The following is a 23,179-nucleotide window of genomic DNA, read 5'->3' as shown; positions in this document are numbered from 1 at the left end:
TTAAACATTTACTCATTTACCTTACCTAGGGCCATACTAAATTGGCAGCTATTTACTGATTGGAACATTATTTTATTTTAGTTACCCCTGGTACCCCTGGTACCCCTGGTAACCCTGGTCTACTGTGTTTGCAATATCTTAGCTACTCAAAAGCTAAAGTATGCATCATTTTATTTTAATCTAACTAATCTCTAATATAACAGCTATAACTGAAGTGCCTGGACAGGAAATCATTATCTTATTTTGCCAAGCTGTCCTGTGACAGAATATGGAAGTGAAAACAATTCTTAAAAGATATACAAGTCACTCAGGAGACATGTCATTGAAACTCTTTCCTTTCCTATGGCAGGCAGTTAATGGGAAATTTAATATAGGCTGGTATCATTGTTAAAAATAGGAATTTAAAAAAAAGTAGTATATTGACGCAACTTGATGACCTGTACATATTGTATTGCACTTATTTTTCATGTCTTCTTATTTCTAGTCAGAATTTTATTTTACACAAAAAGCCAAAGAGGAAGCAGATGTGAAAATGATTCCTTGTGCACTGAAGTGTGACACTGCATAAAAAAATTAAACCTGCTCCAAAATGTCTTTAATTCTACAATGGGAGCAAGGAGGATGCAAGTGGTGATGTTGGAACTAATATGGCATTACCAATCACCTTGTGATTCTGAAACTGCAAATACTGTAGCTGTTTTTCTCATTCTTTACACTGACAAGTTTTTTAACATACAAGTTCATTTCATTCCAAAACACCACCTTACTTTCAACTGGACAGCCATCTGATTCACACTGAAAATGTTACAACATGGCTGGATACAACTGCGTGTGGTAAATAGTCTGAACCCAAGTGCAAGGAACCAGAGAGCGGTGGAAACATCAGAAGAGACCCTACTGGTTGGGGCTTGAGTACTCTGGGACATAGGGAAAGTGCAGTGAAAGGGAGTAATAATAGATGTATAGATTACTGTACAGCAGGGCCCAATTAGCCCAGGCCACAGTAACGAAAGATAAATGAGCAAAGACGCAACAGTCTAAAGAGAAGCGGGCCGTCCCAGGTGAACAAAAAAAGGAAAAAAAGCTGGTATGACAAAGCACCAGCCCTCAGCAGCATAGAGCACCACAGCCCATAGATCAGAATCAGGAAGCTTTGGCTTCAAGGCAAAACATATTGCCGAGCTCCCCTAAAACAGGGGACTGTATGGGTCTTGTGGAGAGCCCTCTTAATTAGTCTGGGGTGCAGGCAGGCAGATATGCAAAATGAAAGAAATAATAATAAACAAACTGGCCAGTGGAGCAGGGATTGCTCTGACCAGTCAGCAAGGGAAAAGTATAGTTGAGCCAAAAAAAGAGTAAGGCTGGCATGGCACAGCGCCAACCCTTGTTCAAACTGCCCAACTCAGCCTGCCGACCTGAATCAAGAAGCCTCTAAGCTCAGGGTGTCACTCATTCTGCTTTGGGAAGAGGATTCCTACTACAGAGCTCCTGGGGAAAAAGAGTAACGCAGGTCTGAAGTTCAACCCTGTTGAGTAGCCAGGGATGCAGGCCGGCCGAGTGGTAGACTGATGCACTAGAATGAAAGAAACCATGCTGTATAATTGTGCTTCACTGGGAGGAGGGGTCCCACAGAAAAACATCTAGGAAGGAAACCCTAACTTGGTTTTCCAGTTGGAGGGCCCAGGAGCTGGTGATTCAAGGTACACCCTTATGGTCTCATCAAAGACCAGGTGCTGTCAGCTCAGACCTCCATGTTGTACACTCTGACAGAAGCAGCTGGGTTTGGATGAGATGGGAAACACAGGTGCCATATTGGACGAACCGGAGGAGACATCTTCTGAGAGCAGGTCACAAAGTGACCCATCCTCTAAACCACTCTCATCTTCCGGAGCCCAGGGTCAGCACAGCAGTGAGTGGAGTTTCCAGTCAGGGCCCGGAAGCTCAGACATCCCCAAGGAGTCCAGGCAAATGTGGTGTAGCTCTCTCTGCCACAGAGTGCATTCCTAATGCCTGGCACCCTAGGAAGGAAAAGAATGTCTCCCCTGGGAACTGAAAAGTGGGAAAAGAAGAAACAGACAAAAGAGGAGTGACCCAGACAGCCCAAGGAAAGAGGGTAAGAAAAAAGGAAAGTACTCTGAAGAACTGGAGAATGGCTGCCCTGGAGAGAAGCCAGGAAGGTGGCTGAAAAAAGGGCAGTCCTTCAGCCCTTGGTCCTGGACAATGAAGGATGCTTCCTGAAGCAAATCTGTTGGCCAAACTTTGCACTGGTCAAATGAAGCTGGTTATACCTGGTATATCCATGGCTGGAAGGGAGCACATTCTCTGTGCTAGGATGGTCCCTGTGTGTGTAGAGGAGAAAGAGAAAGAGTTTTTCCTTGCAGTGGGCTCAGGGAGCACTGTCCAAGTCATGTCTTGCTAACTTTGGACTTTAAAAACAGTCTGTGTATAGTTTGTCTTCTTGAGGTCCAGCCACAAGGTAGACAAGAAAACTTAGCTCATTCCAGGTATAGCTTATGTTCAGAATATGCTTTAATATTCTGGATTTCGACAGAAAAGGTCCAACTGTGTAATTTTATTGATCAGGCAAAAATAATAGTAGATTCTCCAGCACAAGATTTCCTGTTTTAGAAATAATTCTGCACTTTACAGGCTCACTCTCTCTACATGGTATCTTGGAGAAAGGTCTGACTTGGACTGCTTACAGTTCCATGATTGTAAAAGTCAGTTTGCCAGTTTAGATGAAGAGATTTCAAGTCCGTGAGCTAACTGATGAGAATAGTGGGTTCTAGTTTATATGGGACAACATCACAAGTTGGTGATTGGCTGAGATACCATCAGGTTTAGTTCTGATACTGACCGTACAGATCCCCAATTGGTGGATCTTCCATTGGGTGACAATGACCTTTTCCTGTAGTTTTGGGAAGAAACCTACTTGGAGGTTTGCAGGATCCTATCTGCACTATAAATCATTACAATGTATCATATCAGAGATATCGCTATGCATCTGTTTGAAAGTCATGAGGTCCTGAGACATTTTTTACGTTCTTGTGGGTTTTTACAGCATGTTCTAGTTTACTTTGGGTGTCTCTAACAGTCTGTGCTGAATGCTGATCCCCTGGCCACAATGAGACTTGGAGCGGGCATATCACCAGATTATTAGCGCACGTTTCACAGTCTGTCACCGTTACTGCTATGTCTTTTGAAACTCCTCCAGGCTCCTAGGGTGCACCGATGGTCTCCTTTCGGGGAAGCCTATACAGTTCCATATCCAGTCCATTCAACAGAGGTCCCAATTGTACAGTCTATCCAGTTCCTCTTCCACTCCTATTGTCTCAATCTTCAGACAAAATACCATGAGGGATGGAACAAGAATATTCCCCTTTAAGGTCCCAAAAAGAACTCTTAAAAAAAACATTAAAAGAAAGATTATTTTAATATCCTGTACTGGAACACCTTGACACTCATAAGTTGGCTGTGTCCTTCACAATCAGGCTTGCAGGTCTGCTCCAAGATCTTCTGATGTACATTATCTGGCCCCTTTACACCCAGATTCCAACAAAACTACACTAATGAGTGTGCTCATATAGAGTCAGGAGCTTCCAAACAAATTTAAGAAATCTACTACTAGCAAATCCCTTATACATTATTCTGTGAATCCTTCTGTCACAAATAAAACAAATCTAAAAAGAAAAGGAAATCTTTCCAAGTCCTCCTTTAACTTTCTCCATATTAAAAAAACACCATAAGTACTGAGACTGCCAGTGATCTGCTGATGGAACAACACAGGAGTCATTTAATTACTCCTGTGCTATCTAAACTCATTGCAGTTCTACCACTACATTCTCACCCTGAACAGCAGGCACCTGGACACAGACCCACAACGTAGGCGCACAAGGCTACTTATACAGCCTAAGAGTCAATCCAGTGGAATGTGGAATCACCATCTGGACAAGTCACATCAGTTCTTTTACCTACTGGTATTCTAGTTACACATAGGATACAAATTAGGCAAATAAGCCAGGTGTGTACAGTCCTCACTTGCAGACGAGGAGGCCCTGGCCATAGCCTTGGTTTGCATCATCACACAGTCAAAAGATACAGTATACTGGTCAGAAAATTGTCTTCTGGGAAAATTGGCCCTAATGTAAGAGTGTTTGTGGTTGTATGTGCCTTGCGATGGACTGGTGTGCCATCCAGTGTGTAGCCTGCTTTGTGCCCATTGCTCACTGGAATAGGCTCCAGTTTCCCTGTAATCTTGTATTGGATTAAGCAGTTAATTGGGCTAAATACAGTATCTACATTAGGAACCTCTCCCTCATCGTTAGCATTATTGGATGCTGATTTTTCTGTATTTTATTCATACAGCACTTTCTACCACCTGAAATCATGGTGCAAGTGATACAGCAATGGAGGTACAAAGTGCCGATACTAATAATGACCATAGATTTGTTTGAATAAATGCCAAGTTTTGTGTTTTTTCTAATGGTGCCAATATACAGTCATATACTGTACCATACTCTTTCCAAATACTCAATATATTGTTTTTGTAATTTAAAATAAAATAAATGACTACTCCATGTTACAATTACACACGTTAAATATACTACATGATTATATTCACCAGTACATGGTCAATAACATGCCATCTTAAATATAGAGTATGATGGCTTGTTGCAGCTCTCTGGATGAAATCATCAGAGATCTTGTTTATACCAAATTAAAAACATTTTAATAGTCTTCAGTTTTTATTGGTCCATATATGCCTGTGGCCATTGAAAGGACATACTTCTGCTTCTTTTAAGATTTTAAAACTGGCCAGCTTTTTCAGAGCACTCCTGGTGAAACTGATAAGCTCACCTGGACGCAATAAGAATTTCTGAATGAGCTATATTTGTTGTATTGATTGTTTTGTTGCTTATAAGTGTGTAGTGAATTGTTTCTCAAAAAAATATACAAGGCTTTCACAGCACATTATTTGGTATCAGTATTTTGTTAATGATTTCATGTGCCGCCCATTTGTCCAGGATGTTCACTGTATCCGTCCTTTACGTTCAGGTACATCCTCAGAGTGTATAGCAACTGAACAATTGGCTTAAAGTAATTCAAAGAGGGTTTGGGGTCAAATGAGATTTTGTGTATATCATTCATTGTTTCTTACTTGTTTTAAGTTTAGAAATTAAATTAACAAAAATGTTCTCAAAACACAGTAGGGAAACGTCCGTAAGATTAAGAAGGTTAATAGATTTCTTTTCCTAATGCAGTACCTGTTTTTTTTTTCCAAAAATAATAAAGAGAGTTGATTAGGTTGAGATGAATATTTAATAGTTGATTGAGGTGATTAAAAAACAACAACAATAACATAGAATAATATCCAAAAGTGCAAATTTAATATGTATTCAGTAATTTCTTTACTGTGGGTTATCAAAGATGGCCATCTTGTGCAATAAAATAACACAGATCACTTCTCTGGTTGGCAATCTGTGCCAACAGAAGGAAGCATTAGAGAGAAGTCTGTGCTTATTTACTGTTCTTTTTAAACACCATAATCAGAAGAGACTGGAACACTTTATTTTATGTAAATTCTATATAAGCCGATTATAGTAGAAGCAGCAGCAGCACAATAATATTAGTAATTTTATGGGCTTCCCATTTTTCTGGTCCAATGAGATTTTAAAATAATAATAATAGAAATGATTCTATAAAACATTTTGGTACTAAATAAGCACACTATCCTTAGCAGAGCTAATTGACGTTAGATTTGTCCTTCCAGTGAAAATTCCAGCAAAATAGACTGAAATTGTGGCTCCTATTACCTACAAATCGTGGAGAATTTAGAGACCAGGAACTCATTCAGAATAGATCATAGAAGGAAGAAAGGCTGGAATGTATTCCCAAATGTACAAAATCGTTATCGAAAGGTTGACTTTTGATGACTTGCAAGACCAACGGTCTCCCCTGTTATTAGTCCCTACTATGCAGCCAAAGTCTTTAAAATGGAACCATATGAAGTCTAATATGACATTACAATGTTTAAACCCAATCTAGTCAGATCTTAAAAGTTAACCAAGGCTGAACCTGTTCAACACTGGAAAGGGTGACCTCCAAGGAAAACCATGTAACTGCAAGATCTCTACTAACCAATGTCTTCAATCCAATGCCCCACTATGTTTATACTGTGTTGTTTTTCATATGAGACAATAAAACAAGATTTTCACTGCTTTAACATTAAAGGTCCCATAGCACTATGAGAGTACGGTGTCAACCCCAGTCCACTGAGTAAGTTTAACTCTGCAGGTGGTCCAATCTGTCCAACCTAAAGATTCCCTTTAACTAATTTGGTAAAGCAATTTCTCACATCTCTACATTCTCTGTTGTGCTCTGGGCCTGCTGGTGCCTCCTGGTGCATAATGGTACATGATGCTTGTTCTGTATCACTCAGATGGGTGCTGCACATTGTGGAAGATGTATAGTAGGGGTTCCATCCTCTATGCAAACAGCTTCTTTGGGGCTAAAAAAGAACAGTAAAAATGTCATTAGAACATAATTGATACAAACAGGAGTAGGTCATTTGGCCTTTGTAATCTGTTTGGTAGTTTGTAGCTGATTGATCCAAAGATCGCATTCAGCTGTTTCTTGATGGAAAGAAGGTAGAGCTGAAGCTTGGACTTCTGCTATTTGTAATGTAAAATCACTGTGCAAAAATCAGGTACTTTGCGGTGTGTCACTGGAAACTCTGTTTCCAGATCACCTAGTACTTGTGGGGTATCCACAAGTACTTTACACACACATGCACACAACAATTCACTTTCTAAACAAAAACAATAAAAAGCTGGTTTTAAACACAAACAGACTTTAACCAGTCTGAAATCCTAAAATCATAGACCTGTATCCTTTGTTTTAATAAGTAAAATGAAACACCAATTCAGACATTTACTGTACATCTCACGCGTTTCTGATAAGTACCTTGTTTTTAATTTCCCACCAGCAAAATGTTTTTTTTTTTCCCATAAACCTGTAGGACCCAAAACATAGCATAGCCACAAAGTCTAGCTTAGTCATGCCTGCATGTCATTAGTCATGCCTTAGTCATGCTCTGTCCCAGGGCTGCCCATGCATGGTTTACTGAGTTGATACCCTTACATGTGGGTGGTATTTTCATCAAAACAATTACAGTATGTACATAAAAAGACTAATGGTATGTTTGTTTTCTGACAATAAAATGAGAATTGCTAATTGTATATTCCTTGGGGAAACAGTCTAATCAGAATTCTGATCATTATTCTGTTTAATTTCTTTTTTGTTTTTAATGGAACCCGCTAGAAGGAGGAGCTTTAATTAGAAAAAGGAGATCCTCTGGAAACCAGGGGGAGCAAGATAAGAGGAAACTTGTGTAGTACTGTACTTCTGAGTAAGAGCTGCCTACAGCAATTTAGTTTTAAAAGTAATCAGTGTACTGTACATATTCTTGTCTATATAGTAATTTGTGTTTTTTACTTTGGTTAACTGTTATTGTTCACAATGTTGTTGTTTTTTTGTGGACTTTGGGAACATAGCTCCTCACAATAAACACCTTTGCACACCTATGCAATTGTGGCTGTGCCACTGCTCTATCTGAGCTTCAAAACATTATTCAATAATGAGATTTTGACACAGTACTTCTGCAAAAATGTTGTTTATAATTGTCTGCAATTCCAATGAAAGAGTGACATAGTTTTTGGCTTTCTTTCCAGGTGTCGTGTGAGTTTGTGTTTAAACTAAAGGTACTGTACACTGAATATCTATCCATGCATTTTCAATCCACATTATCAAATACTGAGGAGCTGGAGCTTGTCCCTGGATGGATACCAGTCCATTACCAGGCACACGCAGACAAGCACAGTCACACCTGTGCCAATTTTGCCAGTAGCTAATTAACCTGCCAGTATGTCTTTGGACCATGGTAGGAGACTGGAATACCTTTGAAAAATCCCACTTGAACATGGGGAGTACATACAAACTCCACACAAATAGCACCCCAGGAACTGAGCCCAGGGCCACAGCACTGTGAGGCAGCAATTCAAACCATTGCGCCTCCATTATACTCAGCCTGAGTATATAGATATACAGTTGACACTCATTATTTTCTTTTTGTAAATAGGCATGAGGTGACAATTTCATTTTAATCTACACTACAAAATAATAGTAGAATGGAAACCAATTTAAAAGGATTGATTTGGAATAGAGTTTTTCCTTTGCTTTTAAAGGATCCATTTTGATTCAAAGTTTATATCTCAATTGTTTGGCTGTGTTGTGTCCACCAGTGTATTATCAATCAATCTTAATAAAGTTAAGCTCAGTTAAATGGGTACTTATATATGTTTCTTTTATTTGATATAATATGATTTTATTCATGTTTTCTTTGTTAAATGTATATTTATCTGTCAATGCTTATTTGTACAATTTCTCTTTTCAATCTAATCTTAATTTAATTTGACAGTGTAATATTTCTGCTATAAGTCTAGAAAAACCTAGTTAGTATAGTAAAACAGTTTTATTATTTTTTTGTTTTTCTAAAAACATATTTCAGGGTGAAGGTTCTCCTAGTTGAAAATTCTTGCTTTGTGTTTAAGTTTTTTTCTTTCTTAAACTAAAAGACTAAAATAGAGTGTACAAACTAGAGGCAAACCGGCAGTCTTTGTTCCTAACTTGTCACTGTTCTCAGACTGAGAAGTAGATTATTTTCAAGAAACATTGTTTCATTAGTGCAAAAGTATATTTTAGTATTAAAAAGTGGAAATATTTTTGAATCATGAATTATTTTACTTTTGGTTTATGTTCTGAAAATAAATAATTCTGCTTTTCATTTCCATGCTTCAGTGAAAATAACAGGTTGTGCAGTACTCCTCAAAATTATTTTGTACTGTATTAAATACTGTAATTAAGAAATAAAAATAATAAATAAATAATGATTAAAAATAAGCAAAATTAAAAAAATTAGGTGTAAATGTGTTTAGACAGAGAATACAACACCTGATGTGTTAGTAAATGTGATAGTTTCACTGACACAAAAACAACAGATCAGTTTACAAGTTTTTAATGGAAACTTTAGCCTCTGAATTGTCTGATGAGAAAGCTACAGTATAGCACATTGCAGCAAACGATCAAACTTCAGTTATTCAGCTTGTAGCCACAATTATGTCGATCAAACGCATGATTTTGCAAAAAGATTCATGGATTGTCATGAATGCACCATGGGATCATAATCTCTGTAAATTCAAGTTCAAGTTCAAGTTTATTGTCATTATACTCATATACAGGTATATGGTATAACATAATGCTATTTAGCAAGCTCTCAGACGGTAAGCAGTACAAAAAACAATTGTTTAAGAAAAGAAAGACAGAGATAACAGGCAATGTGCAAAACAACACCAAGGTGAGAGAGGCTGAGAGTTTAATACTGTAGTTTGATAGTGCAGGGGTTAAAACTGTCTCTGAGTCTGGTAGTCCGGGCCCGAATGCTCCAGTACCGTTTTCCAGATGGTAGAGGGTCAACCAGTCTATAGCTGTGGTGTGTGGGGTCTTTGATGAGGCTTAGAGCTTTCCTCAAGCACTGTCTGTCATAAATGTCCTGGATGGATGGGAGAGCAACCCCAGTGATGGACTGGGCAGTTTTCACCACCCGCTGTAGGGCTCTGTGGTCAGCAATACTGCAGTTGCCATACCACACTTTGATGCAACCTGTCAGTGTGCTTTCTGTAGCGCATCTTCAAAAGTTAGTGAGGATCTGGGGACATACTGTATCTTAGTCTTCTTAAATTAGAATATTGTTGAAACCATCAATATTTCTTAAAGAGATACACACCTTTTTCTGGGCACAGTGGCAAATATCGTTTTTGCTATTTTTTTATATTTACAGTAGCATTTGGAAAAATTAAAATAGCAGTAGTTTCAAATATGAGGAGGCCATTTGGCTCATCTAGACTGTTTTGAAGATAGTAGTTAATTTATTAAAGGATCTCATCTAGCTGTTTCTTAAAACATTAACAGCCTCTCTGGATAGCTTGTTCCATATCCTCCCACAATCCTTTAGGTCAACTCCCAAATGATTTACAGTACAAGAGTCATTTGCACAGTGACAGCAGATAAAAATAATGATCACAACCAGTTACCTTTTAAGCTAAAATACTCAAACTAGCAGTCCCTAATACTGTTCATAATTTCACTTCTTAGAAAAGCTTTTCTATACAGTAGGTCTGTGTGGAGGCTTCTGTAGCATACTGTATCTATATGACTTAGATAAGCAAGTCACTAAAAGGTAACAGTTTTATTGCTTAAATAGTAGATAATATACAGTAATGATAGTTATATTTTGGATGACTGTATTCTAAAACTAAAAGAAAACAATGAAAAAAATGCTTCTCAATCAAAACCCCCTTAATATGAAAAGTTTGTTTTTTTGGTGGTGTACAGAGAATTCAATCTTTGATCTTTCTATTCATATACTTTATATCTGTTATGCTTATTGAGTTCACCATCCAACACAACATTTGCAATAGTAGAATACTAGTTCAAAAATAGTATTTTACCCTTGTTGGTGCGTTCTCTTTAGTTTGGTGTGCTTGCTTAACCATTTCTGACAAATATGTTGTTTCAGTAAAGTATATTTTGCACTCAAATGAGTAGAAAGTTTCTTTAATTCTTTGAGAAAATTCTGAACCCTAACCCTAAACTAGCGATAACCCATAGCTAGGGTTAGGGTAGGTATTCCAGCAAAACACAGATACTTTTTGATGTCATGGCTGTGTTTTAGGATAGAAATTATATTTAGCAAAATAGTTTTTTCAATGATATCTTCAGAATTTTTTTCTTCCATATTTTCCTACACTGCATTGTTATATAAAAGGGAATGTTGCCAAAAATGCCCAATGGCGAAAGTTTGAAAAAACTGTAAATACATTTGAACACACATGCCTATTAACAAGGAAAGACCAAATTTGGGGGGTTTTCCAACTGTAATCCCAGTTAAGCTTGGAACTATGCTCATTGAGATCACCATCCAACACAAAATTTCCAGTAGAATATTTGTTCAAAAATATAATTTTTCCCTTGTTGGTACATTCTCTTTAGCTTGGTGTGCTTGCTTAAACATTTCTGATAAATATGTTGTTTCAGTGAAGTTTATTTTGCACTCAAATGAGTGGAAAGTTGCATTAATTATTTGAAGACATTCTGAACCCTAGCCCTAACATAGCACAAACCCATAGCTAGAGTTAGGGTTAGGATTCCAGCAAAACACAAATACTTTTTGATGGCATGGCTGTGTTTTAGGACAGAAATGATATTTTGGAAAAGGGGTTTTTCAATGATATCTTCAGAATTTGTTTCTTCCATATTTTCCTACACTGCATTACTCTAAAAGGTGATATTGCCAAAAATGCCCAATTGCAAAAGTTTGAAAAAAAATGTTAATACATTTCAAATTCTTACGTTGGCATTGAATGCACATGCCTATTAACAAGGAAAGACCAAATTTGGGGCGTTTTTCGACACTTACCCCAGTTAAGCCTGAAACTACTGTATGCTCATTGAGATCACCATCCAACACAACATTTTCAGTAGAATTCCAAAAAGTATGTACAGTATGTGTCCAGCAAAACAAACATACTTTTTGATGCCATGGCTATGTTTTAGGACAGAAATGATATTTAGGAAAATATTTTTTTCAATTATATCTTCAGAATTTGTTTCTTCCATATTTTTCTGCTCTGCATTGCTCTAGAGGGGAATGTTGCCAAAATTGCCCTAATGGCAAAAGTTTGAAAAAACTGTACATTTCAATATCTTGCCATTGGCATTGAGCGCACATGCCTATTAACAAGGAAAGATCAAATATGTGTATTTTTTAATCTAACCCCAGTTAAGCCTGAAACTATGCTCATTGAGGTCACCATCCAACACAACATTTCCAATAATAGAATGCTTGTTCAAAACATAATTTTTCCCTTGTTGGTACGTTCTCTTTAGTTTGGTTTGCTTGCTTAACCATTTCTGACAAATATGATGTTATGGCTGTGTTTTAGGATATAAATTATATTTAGGAAAACCATTATTTCAGTGATATCTTCAGAATTTCTTTCTTCCATATTTTCCTACACTGCATTGCTCTAAAAGGTTATGTTGCCAAAAATGTCCAATGGCAAAAGTTTGAAAAACTGTTAATACATTTCAGTATCTTACCGTTGGCATTGAACGCACATGCCTATTAACAAGGAAAGACCAAATTTGAGGGGACTCTAACCCAGGTCTGAAACTATGCTCATTGAGATCACCATCCAACACAACATTTCTAATAATATAATTCTTGTTCAAAAATAGAATTTTACCCTTGTTGGTATGTTCTCTTTAGTTTGGTGGTCTTGCTTAGCCCTTTCTGACAAATATTTTCTTTCAGGGAGGTATATTGTGCACTCAAATGAGTGGAAAGTTGCATTAATTATTTGAAGAAATTCTGAACCCTAAGCCTAACCTAAATTGCATGCAACACAACAGCTCAGAATTATAATGAAGGAGGTTGTCATGGTATATGTTTCTTTCCCCAGAAGGCTGAAGTATAAAATGTTTTCTTGTTTTTACTGTGCTTAAGGTATTGCTGTTAGAGTCCAAGGTGCTTTAAATATATTACATTACATTTGTGATCAATATGAATCCATGGGGTGTTGAATTATGTTGTTCTGGAAGTTATGCTACATAAAGTACATTTGTTTCTAAAGACATGACTTCCTTCTGGTATACTTGTAATCACAACAGGGATGCCACACTGGGAATGAGTGACTTAATTATTGATTAATTGGTAAAGGGTTTAGAATTTTACATTCTCACATGTGTATAATTAGGCTTTGGTATTTAAAGAGCATGCACATTGATACTAGGGTCCGTCACAATGTCCCTTGCTGATGGTGTGGTTATGATTAGCATATTTATATGGAAGTTAATATATTACCTTTTTAACTCTGAAAAAACAAGTTGGAGTCATCATTTCTTTTGCTGGGTCAGGACTGTAGAACATGCAGAGAATACATCTGTTTCAACCAACTCTTCTCAGAAGAAGAGTAAGATCTTTATGGGTTTCATAAACATCTGTTTAAAACAATCATGCTGTTCACTGTTATAGCCTTTTACAGATGCTTAAGTGAGCAATCTGTCTGGCAGGTGAACAGACCTCATGGTAATGAGGTGTCAGACCTTTCCAATGAGGGATGGTATTTTAGAATCGGTTGTGAAATATTAATAACATTGCACATGAGGCCTTACAATGAGAACAAAATGCAACCTTCAAGGCCTCCAAGAAAGAAGCTAGCTATTAAGTTGTGGTGGCTAGTGAACAATGGTCTTATACTTTTCAACTTTATTATTAGTATTTCAACAAGTATTTAAATAAAGTATTTAAACATTTACTTAATTCATATCACAATTAAGATTATTTATGATTGGCATATATGTGTTAAAAGTGGGAGGATGGCAGTTAAATATTTAGTTTTTATGTATTTTCATGTGACATTGCTGTATGTATAAAATACAAATGTATTTTATACTTTGTGTATTGATTTTACAAAATAAAGTACTTTAGATTTTCTAGTTTTTGGTTTTGAACTGGTTTTGTTAACATAATTGATGGTGGTGTGATACTGTTGTGTACAATTATTAGTTTTTTTATTAATAATTTATATTTGTTTGGAGTGCATTACTTATATGCTGTGTTCAGCAGTATGGAGTAACTGTTTAATTTTTTCCAGTAAAATACCCAGCTGCATACAGTAAATGTATGTTCTTTGGAGTAAAATGTTACTTTATTGGAGTACTGACTGTGAACAACTCTTTCATAATAAGAATCAGCTTTCCCAAACTACACTAAGCTAAGAAAGAAACAAGGTTATGCCAGAAATCTTATTTTCATTCAAGTATCTGTGATACTGGTTATAGTAATAAATAGTACTTTTTGTCTCTAGACTAGTACTTGTAATTGTCACTCTAACAGGCTATGTACAGTACCTTATAAATTAGGACAATTTTACCAGGTTTGTCTATTTTTATGTGAATAGGTTGGTTGTCCTCAGATAGTCTACAAACAGAGACAATATAGCTATAGTTTATTTGTAGGCTTGCTTTCCTGGAGGAAGACATCCAGCTTATTAAGTGATCTGGCATTTTTAAAAGTTTATAAGACTAAAGAAGGCTGATGTGATAAACATTAGTCCTTAATTTATTAGGTAAAAAGGTAAAAGTCTGTACAGTGTACAGTAAGTAGGGTTAAGCGACATGAATTTAGCATAGTTGCTGTAACTAGTTAACACCTACTTCTGGAACAAAAGACACCAGTATACTGTAAGCATGTTGAAACAGGCCTATTTGGAAAGAGTAATGGTAGAGGATTATTTGAACTAAGTAACTGCCTCTTAACAGAGGGAATGAAGCTGGAAACAAGCAAAACTGAGAACAAACTTAAACACCTGCTCCTCATGGCTAGCAGCATATTGATTTAAATGTAAGAATACAAGGACACTGAATTAACAGTTAACAATGATATTATAAGAATAACTGAACAGTAGCTAAGGGAGAATGCTAGGGGTGAAAATCTTTTTAGTGGGTTTTCAAATGTTCAGAAAGATAAGCAAGATACAATTTGAAATGTATGTGGTTTAAAAGGAAACATTGAAATTTAAAGAGAGTGATATTCTGTAAACCACATAATACAGGTATGGATAAAAGTAACTTCTTCAGGTTCTACAGCCAAAATGTTTTCTTTCCCTTTTACTTAACAGTATGCAATTAAGCCCTACTTGGAAATTTTCAGCTTACAAGTTGACATAGCTCCCCACTTTAACCACTGTGATGAGTTGCCTGTCTGAAATTTTAACATTATGGTATCTTAAGATAACTTTAACATTCATAATGCACCACAGTCCACAAAGATATAGGTTTCTACAAATTTGAAAAATATAAACAGAAGACTGTCAAAATAACTATCTGTCATATCCTCCCTGTTTTTCATTTTTGACTTACTATTTCCATACCATTCACTTTGCAATGCAAAAACACCTCTCAAAACACTACAAACAAAACTGAGGCTTTCATGCATTTTCAGCTCTTTACACGGTTTTGCAGTTAGGTCTCATTAGTACTGGAAGCACAGCACCCAAAAGGTTCAGTACATTCGGCTGTTTTTAAAGAATACTGAGTTCACACAATTTATAGGGTTATGGTAATGTAATGTTTGAATTGCACTGAACCCACTGAACTCAATGGCAATCTGGAAGGGGTTCTAAATAAGATGATGCCAAGTTTCTTTCCTGTTAACTAAAGAGCTTGCTGTGCAGAAGGCACTGAGAACACTCACCTTGGGGTTTTCCCCTGTGGAATATCAATGTGAAATTCACACACCAAAGCACACATTTTATTGGATCTTTACCAAGTTTAATCCTTTCCAGACTTGTGACTGTGGATACAAGCTGAAGGATGAAAATGACTTACAGTAAGTGGAAACATGGTTAAGGGATAAAAAAGGTTTGGTGACCTGCTTCATCACACAATATTGAGCAGGTGGATAATGAATCCAGGTGACAGCTTCTATCTGAGTTAGTTAAATAGACAATGAATGGACGATGACTGATGCATTTAATTCTGTGAGCCCAAAAAAAGATAGGAGCATTAACATGGGTCTATATGCTAAATATTTAAGAAATACAACTAATTTGCACTTTATATGTGATTTCAATTAGCATTATAGTATATAATGTACAGCTATACTTGGGTGACATGCAGTATTTACAATTGCTACTTGCAGAGCCAGATCCTTGGATTAATTTCTGGACCTGGGGTGGAGTTGCATGGAGTTTGTACTGTACAGTATGTTCTCCTCACGTTCATGTTTTCTCAGGGTGCTTCAGTTTTGTCTTCCTCGAAATCTTTTGAAGATTGCAAAATTAAAGGAAAGCAACAGGTTTTTTTTTGTAACCTGAATCATTTCCTTTCCCCGCTGCAGCCACTTTCATTCTCTTGTGGAGAGAAGTAAAAAAGACAGGGTGGGAGTGTGTATTTCTGAGATATAGAGAAAGAAGGAGAGAGAGGGAGCAAGGGACAGAAAGTTTATAAGGAGCAGTTAAAAAAAATGAGAAAAGCAGAGAATTCTGAGGTGGACAGCTGCAAGAGTGGAGATAGCACAGAGAGGCTTTTAATTCCCAATCCCCGTCGAGCCTTTGAAAATTACCAATCTTCTTATCACGGACACGGGACTTCTTATGCAAATTGTTGTGGAGTGGAACGTTTAAACGGAAAATTACTCGACAGCAGTTTTTTCTCCTCTCTCTCTCTTTTTCACATAGAAAGACTGTTCTGAGTCTTAGATAAGAAGATGAATTGCTCTCCCTGCTTTGAAGCGAGTCAGGATTTAAAGACTCCAGTTCGCTTCAGCCTAATACTGTGGCTCCCTTTCGCTTTGTACAGGAGCGGAGAGAGCTTCAAAACAACACTGAATTTGTACTCCCTCATCCTTTGACACAACATATCTGCATCCCATTTGTGGTGCTCCTGGAGACCAGAAAGAAAAAATGTCAACATTTTCTCAAGTGTTTGTATTTTTCATACTTGTTTTGTATCTCGGCAATTAAAGGAATACTGTAAGTATATTGAGGGGATAAGAGGAAACACAACTTGTCTGATTCAGTAATTTAACTTACAGTACCTAAGGTTAATGAGAAATTTGAGAACAATGATAGATAGGGACATTTCAACAAAATGCCAGATGTCTAAAACACTCATATATTTTTACATTGAAAGAAAGAAAACATATTTCCCCTGTAAATAGATTTGTCTACTACATCTTCAGAATGTCTTGCAGCCTTTGAAGTCTCAAATATGAGTCCCAAAACAAGTAGGGAATCCTGACTATGCCACCATACTGTACTGTCTCAGAACTGCATCCAAAAACTGTATTCATTGTCATAATAATGCCTGAAATCACTTTCCACAAAACCCCATCTTTGCTGAGTCTTTCTAAAGGTTTATTAAAAAAGAGTTGAAGCAGTGGAGCATAAAGTTCAGTCCCATTACTGTCATCTACTAAAGTCAGTCCTCTTAAGGAAATAAGAAAGTATTGTATTGCAAATATTTCCAAACCTTGTGGGGCAGGTGCCAGTTTCTAAGCAATTCTTAATATTCATAGAAACCCAGGGTATTATTCCATAGGAGGTCCTAATATATTGGTGAGTGACTGAATGTATAGGTACAGTGTGGCATAAATCACTTGGGTGTGTGAAATATACCACATATGATGCATTGATAAGGCCCAGAAAGGTACTGCATACCGATTACAGTTTAAATACCTTAACTTGTTCACTAGTGCTGTGTTTTTAAATTAGCAGTTAAGGAAAGAGATGACTGTGATGAAATTCATAATATATTGGTCGGCAGTGATTTACAGTATACTATCTGTATCAAGCTATTGTCTTTCTGAACTGTATAGTCATGAGAGACTGTTCAATCAATCAGAGATAATTAACATCTCCAAACTACAGAACTAATATTCAGTATATACCATATACTTATTGGATTTTACAAAATACATACTGTATACAGTAGCATATCGTGCACACCTAGAAGACAGATATAGTTCATGGGCCTCTTTATACTGTAAGTGACCAATATTAACTTCGGGTTTTTTTGTAAGTGTTGTTCTTTGAGAAAGGGATGCAATAAAGGCAGATAAACACATTCATTAATATCTGTCCATAACAGCTTTTGTTTAATATTAACAAGGAAGTATCTTTTATTGTTGACTGTGTAGCTTCCTACCAAACTGAGTAACACATGAGACATCGCAACACGTTGAAGAAGTTCAAGTCAGGAGCTGTGTCAGCATGCCTAGGCTGCAAAGGAACATGTAAAGGTTCATTCCATGCTGAAAGGAAAAGAAAAGAGACACAATGTTTTGGCTGTGGAACCTTGTTCAGGCATCAATATTGTGTTTCCTTTTTTTTCCTTTAAGAATGGAATAAACCTTTTCCTGTTCCATTACCTCATGTTGTCTATTCTATGAGGACTGTTGTTCTATAACAAAATTTCAGTTATTACTTAATTGTAATTCTAGATAAAGCTGATAAAATGTTATCCTTTTTGTCTTCCTAGAATAGCATCTGGTGTATATTAATATTATTTGTTTAAAGATTCAGTGTTATCTGCATACTGTATAACTTACAGTGGCTTGCAGGTGCTGTCATCAAAACATTCTCAAGTACTTTGAATACGTTGGAAAAAATGAAATGATTATTAATACTTCTGTTGTTATAAGACAACAAGAAAGTAATAAATGTTTCCCTCATTGGTTGCTTTCAAGGTTTTTTTTTCATGTAAACCTAAACTAAGCAGCTCAATGTGATCTCTGGATACTGTAAGTATGACATAATGAGTGATATTATTCAATCTTTCCCCAGAAACAGGCCCGAAGAAAAATATGCTACCTCATACTGGCAGGAGCAGTGGTCTTGACCTTTTTGGTTATCATAATTGCAGTCTCAGTAAGAAAATGAAGAGTCAGATCCTGCAGCTCCAGGTAGGTGCTTATAATGTCTGTGTCTGTGCAGTGTGGAGGATTTATTTATATTAAAACTGTGAACAGACTGTATATTTTCACTTAGAAAATAAAAATCATAGGGGCAATGAAGATGACTAATCTAGAAAATAGTTCCAACAAAAATATTATTTTAAATCATGGCTACTCAGGGCAAATTACAGGCAGTTGTCTTAACCCCATCACCATTTTATTCTGCAACTAGCTTCTTAATTACTGTATGTGATTTATAATTAGCAGAATCAATGCGACAATTTAGGAGCTGTTTATATCAAAATACTGAAATGGATTGAATTGAAAGGATTGTGAGTAGCATTGTTTTAAAACACACTGTTTTCTTTAAAACTTTCTTGATAAATGTACATTACTGTTTCGTATTTTTTTCAGTGTTTTTTTTGTTATTTTGAGCTTACATTTAAAGTGATGCATGAAATAAAGAAAAAAATAAAGTGCCAAAAAGGTTTGCTTTTATCAAAATGAAATTTAAAAACAAAAAAATATATTTCAGTGTACCTGGCATAGGTCTTTCTTTAAACTATGACTACAAACAACAAAGTAACACATGACATCAAAGTACAGCAGCAAGCACACTGCTTTGATGCCAGGATTATTTGACTAAGTCCTATTTAAAGCCCATCTTAATCTTCTAATGGAAGAATGAACAATATTAAGATATTTACTTGCAAAGTAAAGCTACTTTAAGGCCAGAGAAAGGAGCATTTTAATTTTGTTATGAAAGAAGCACTACCGGCAGTTTGTACAGTTTGTAAGGATTCAATTGGCTGAGGAGTATTTCAGTACTTCAAAATATACATCCAGAATGGGGGCTTACTGCACATTATTGTTATTAGTGTTAGATTGCTCCATATTGACAGACCTTGAAAGGCAAAAATGAATTGTTACAGCTCTTACTGTATAATTAAGGCAACAGAAGGAGTTTTCAAAGCAAAGATTTATTTTTTGTTCAAATAAGCATCTAAATTACCACAAATTATGTTTTTTTATCAAACTCTGTATTTGTGCAGTTACATGACATCCTGAAAGGCACTATATATTAAATTATAATTGCACTCTGAAAAATTGAGGCACAGAAACTCCAGATGATGTTCCAGTAATAGAAAACCTCATTACATCTACAGTATGTGTAGATGTTCTCCCTTTAGCATTCACTAACCTGAAAGAAGAATAAAAGTGCAAAATTATTTTGCTTAGAAAATTGAATCGAAACCAGTTTTGGTAATTGGAGAACTATTTCTGTCTGACCTGTAATTTTTAAGTCACATTGGAAAAAAAAGATAAATCAACAGTAATTTAAGGATCCTGCTAAAATAGAGTCTGTTTTATTTTACACTAGTTGGCAACACTGTGCTATGTGAGTGCTGTATGTATGTACTGTAAGTGCTAGATGTTTTCTATGTAATATTTAATGCTGTGAAAGAAACAAACTTATTTGTGCCCTTAAGAATTAGTGTGCAGTTTAGCCTCTACAATTACATAAAGAAAAACAAATATTTTAAATAGTTTTAAGTACTAACCAAAAGTAAAAAAGTGAAAATAGATTTTAAAGGTTGCCATAAAATAACATACAGTATACAGTTCAACAAATTAGAATGTGACATCAGTAAATTGAAAAACTAAATAAATATAGACTTATTGCATTCAATGTATATATATATATTCTGCAATTTCCCTCACGGGATCAATAAAGTATCTATCTATATAGGATTCAATTGTATTTTTGCAAGTACTACTCGCCCAACTTTCATTTCCCTTCATCTTTTAAAGAGTATTCAGAAACTTTTACATTTCCAGTTTGAGATGCTGGAATTCAATTTTATTTGTACTATCACACCCTAATTATGTATCAGTCCCTTAACAAACTATTTTAACTATTTTAGGTGACTGCCTTCAATAGTATTCCATACAGGAACCCGGTTGCATGTGACTCTCAGGCAATGTTAAGATTTCAGTTGATGGAAACGTTATGAAGAAGACACTGATGTTTATTCAAAACAGTAAAATACTTGTCCGAATTGTATAGTTCTTTCAGCAGTCTGTTTCAGTGTATTGTAAAGCAGTAAACGTTCTATCTGCCTCTAACCTTACAGATAATGCACAATTCTCATATTCTCATATTCACAATTTATATTGTAAATATTGTTTTTTTAAATCTTGATTTTCTAGTATTTTGTTCATGTTCTTATTAAATCTTTGCTTTAGGTGCGGTATAACATAGCTGATAAGCCATTGTGGGATCCAGTCCCCTCTGCAGACACTGTTGTTGTAACGTTGAACAGTGTTCTTTACCCCATTTGCTGCTGTCCAGGGGGTGGGGGGAAGGGGAGTTGTGCTCTCTAGTCCACTTACCTTTCCAGAAAGCAGTAAGAGTTCTGGCCTGGTTGGCTAACGTGATTAACACATGGAGATTATCATTACAGTAAATCTAGACTTTAAAGGCATGAGCCTGACAACAGCTTGGCAGATTATTGACACACTTAGGGAAAATGAAGGGGAGCTGAGGATCTTATAAGCTGTTAGACTTTGCCATGAAATGTGCACTTGTTGAAACTTTCCTTTATTTCACACACTATGTGTTCCACCATGGCTAAAAGGTACTGTATATAGGGTACCAGCTGGAGGACTGATGTAGCACTAACTCCAACATACAGTACCACAGCAACTGCTCACCCCTGAAGAAGGCTCTGCAGCTGAAGCATATTGTTTATGCTTGTTTATGCTTTTCAGCATGGACTTAACCTCTACTTGTTCCTTGAATGACTACGTACAGCAAGCTCATACTGCTTGGCTGGTTAGAGAGGTCACAAATGAGTACAAGGCTAGGGATTCAATCAGTGACTCAAATCCCCTCAACATGGAGATTTGCCAAGTGTGTTCTGATGTTTTGGAAATCTTAGTCACAGCTGACTAATATCATAACTGACACTTGAACTGGCACAGTCTGTATTTTGGGGTGTATTACTGAAGTAGAGTATCCGGCAAGTAGAGGTGTGGCAGTCTGAAGTCAAAAAAGGGGCTTGAAGTAATAAATGAATACTGTAAGTTGTAAGAAAGAGATATATGCATAGTCTGTAGAATATTCTGTAGAATGTAATAATAATAATAATAATTGCTTACACTTATATAGCGCTTTTCTGGACATTCCACTCAAAGCGCTTTATAGGTAATGGGGACCCCCCTCCACCACCACCAATGTGCAGCATCCAACTGGATGATGCAACGGCAGCCATAGTGCGCCAGAATGCTCACCACACATCAGCTATCAGTGGGGAGGAGAGCAGAGTAATGTAGCCAATTCATAGATGGGGATTATTAGGAGGCCATGATTGGTAAGGGCCAATGGGAAATTTGGCCAGGACACCGGGGTTACACCCCTACTCTTTTCGAGAAACACCCTGGGATTTTTAATGACCACAGAGAGTCAGGACCTTGGTTTTCCGTCTCATCCGAAGGACGGCGCCTGTTTACAGTATAGTGTCCCCGTCACTGCTGGCCCCACTAACAACTCTTCCAGCAGCAACCTTAGTTTTTCCCAGGTGGTCTCCCATCCAGGTACTGACCAGGCTCACATCTGCTTAGCTTCAGTGGGTTACCAGTTGTGAGTTGCAGGGTGATATGGCTGCTGGCCTATGTACATGTGTACATATGTACATATTCTGTAGAATTTGTGCTCACATCTGAAAAGATTTGCTTTGGACATCCTCAGGACATTTCACAGTTTTGCTCAGATAGGAAAAACAAACATCTTCCTGTGCCACACCAACAAAAGCCTCCTGTAGTAATTGACAAAGTTAAGACTATGTGAGCTAATTAGCTAACTATTGGTCACCTATTAAAGAATGCAAGGATACATAGTTTACAAAATTCTTAAATGTATTTACTGTATACTTTTTACTGTCTCTTTAACATATTCACAGGTCTTTGCCAACTAAGTCATTAGTACTCTATGTGCATGTAGAGAGCAGCTGTACTAATGCAAGATGAGGATTACAGAAATCAGATCAACTAGAAGAGAAAATCTTGAATCATTAGAGAGATGAAAGTCTATGCATTTTAATTTAGCTCACTCTTTTCGCCCTGTGGGGTTTCTTTTGATTGTGACACAGCAGGTACTGTAGTACCAGGTCAAATACAAAGTAGATAAGTGACCAAGTAAACCGGTATGTGTGATGTAGGCTGAGCTTATGCAAGTTATCTACTTTGATTGCGTTGAATTGTAATGCTGTCTTGATATAGAAATAAAAAGTAGTAACTGAGAGTCATTGGCACAGGAAACAAACTCCAAACCATCCTGGAAGAAACAAAATAAAACATATTTCACGCTGTCTACCTTGGAAGATGGATTATTACCAGTTGTTTCTTTATAATAATAGTCAATCCTTTAAACTAGTACACCATTTGGTGAATATAGCTTGAGGAGACAGAATTTTATTTCATTACTAGCATGGGATTGAAGTGATTTTTATCTCAATTCAATCTCAACTCATCACCTACTAAAATCTGTCCCGACTGACAGACTTGACTGTTAAAGATATTGATTATAAGCTGGAGTCCCTTTTT

At 36.6% G+C, this 23,179-nt stretch overlaps 1 protein-coding gene across 5 annotated transcripts in view; it reads left to right on the top strand.

Moving 5' to 3' along the window:
• tsnare1 (T-SNARE Domain Containing 1) overlaps nucleotides 1-23,179 on the top strand; it is a 244,146-nt gene that overhangs the window by 176,484 nt on the left and 44,483 nt on the right. For all 5 annotated transcript variants that reach the window (XM_088601358.1, XM_088601356.1, XM_088601357.1 and 2 more), the window contains one exon: nucleotides 18,465-18,583. In XM_088601358.1, coding sequence (XP_088457484.1) covers nucleotides 18,465-18,583 — 119 coding nt within the window. The remainder of the gene's footprint in view (nucleotides 1-18,464; nucleotides 18,584-23,179) is intronic.

The sequence above is a fragment of the Lepisosteus platostomus genome, chromosome 12 (genome assembly GCF_059453375.1).
Source record: "Lepisosteus platostomus isolate fLepPlt1 chromosome 12, fLepPlt1.hap1, whole genome shotgun sequence".
Lineage (NCBI taxonomy): Eukaryota > Metazoa > Chordata > Actinopteri > Semionotiformes > Lepisosteidae > Lepisosteus > Lepisosteus platostomus.
This window is presented reverse-complemented; position numbering and strand designations above follow the sequence as displayed.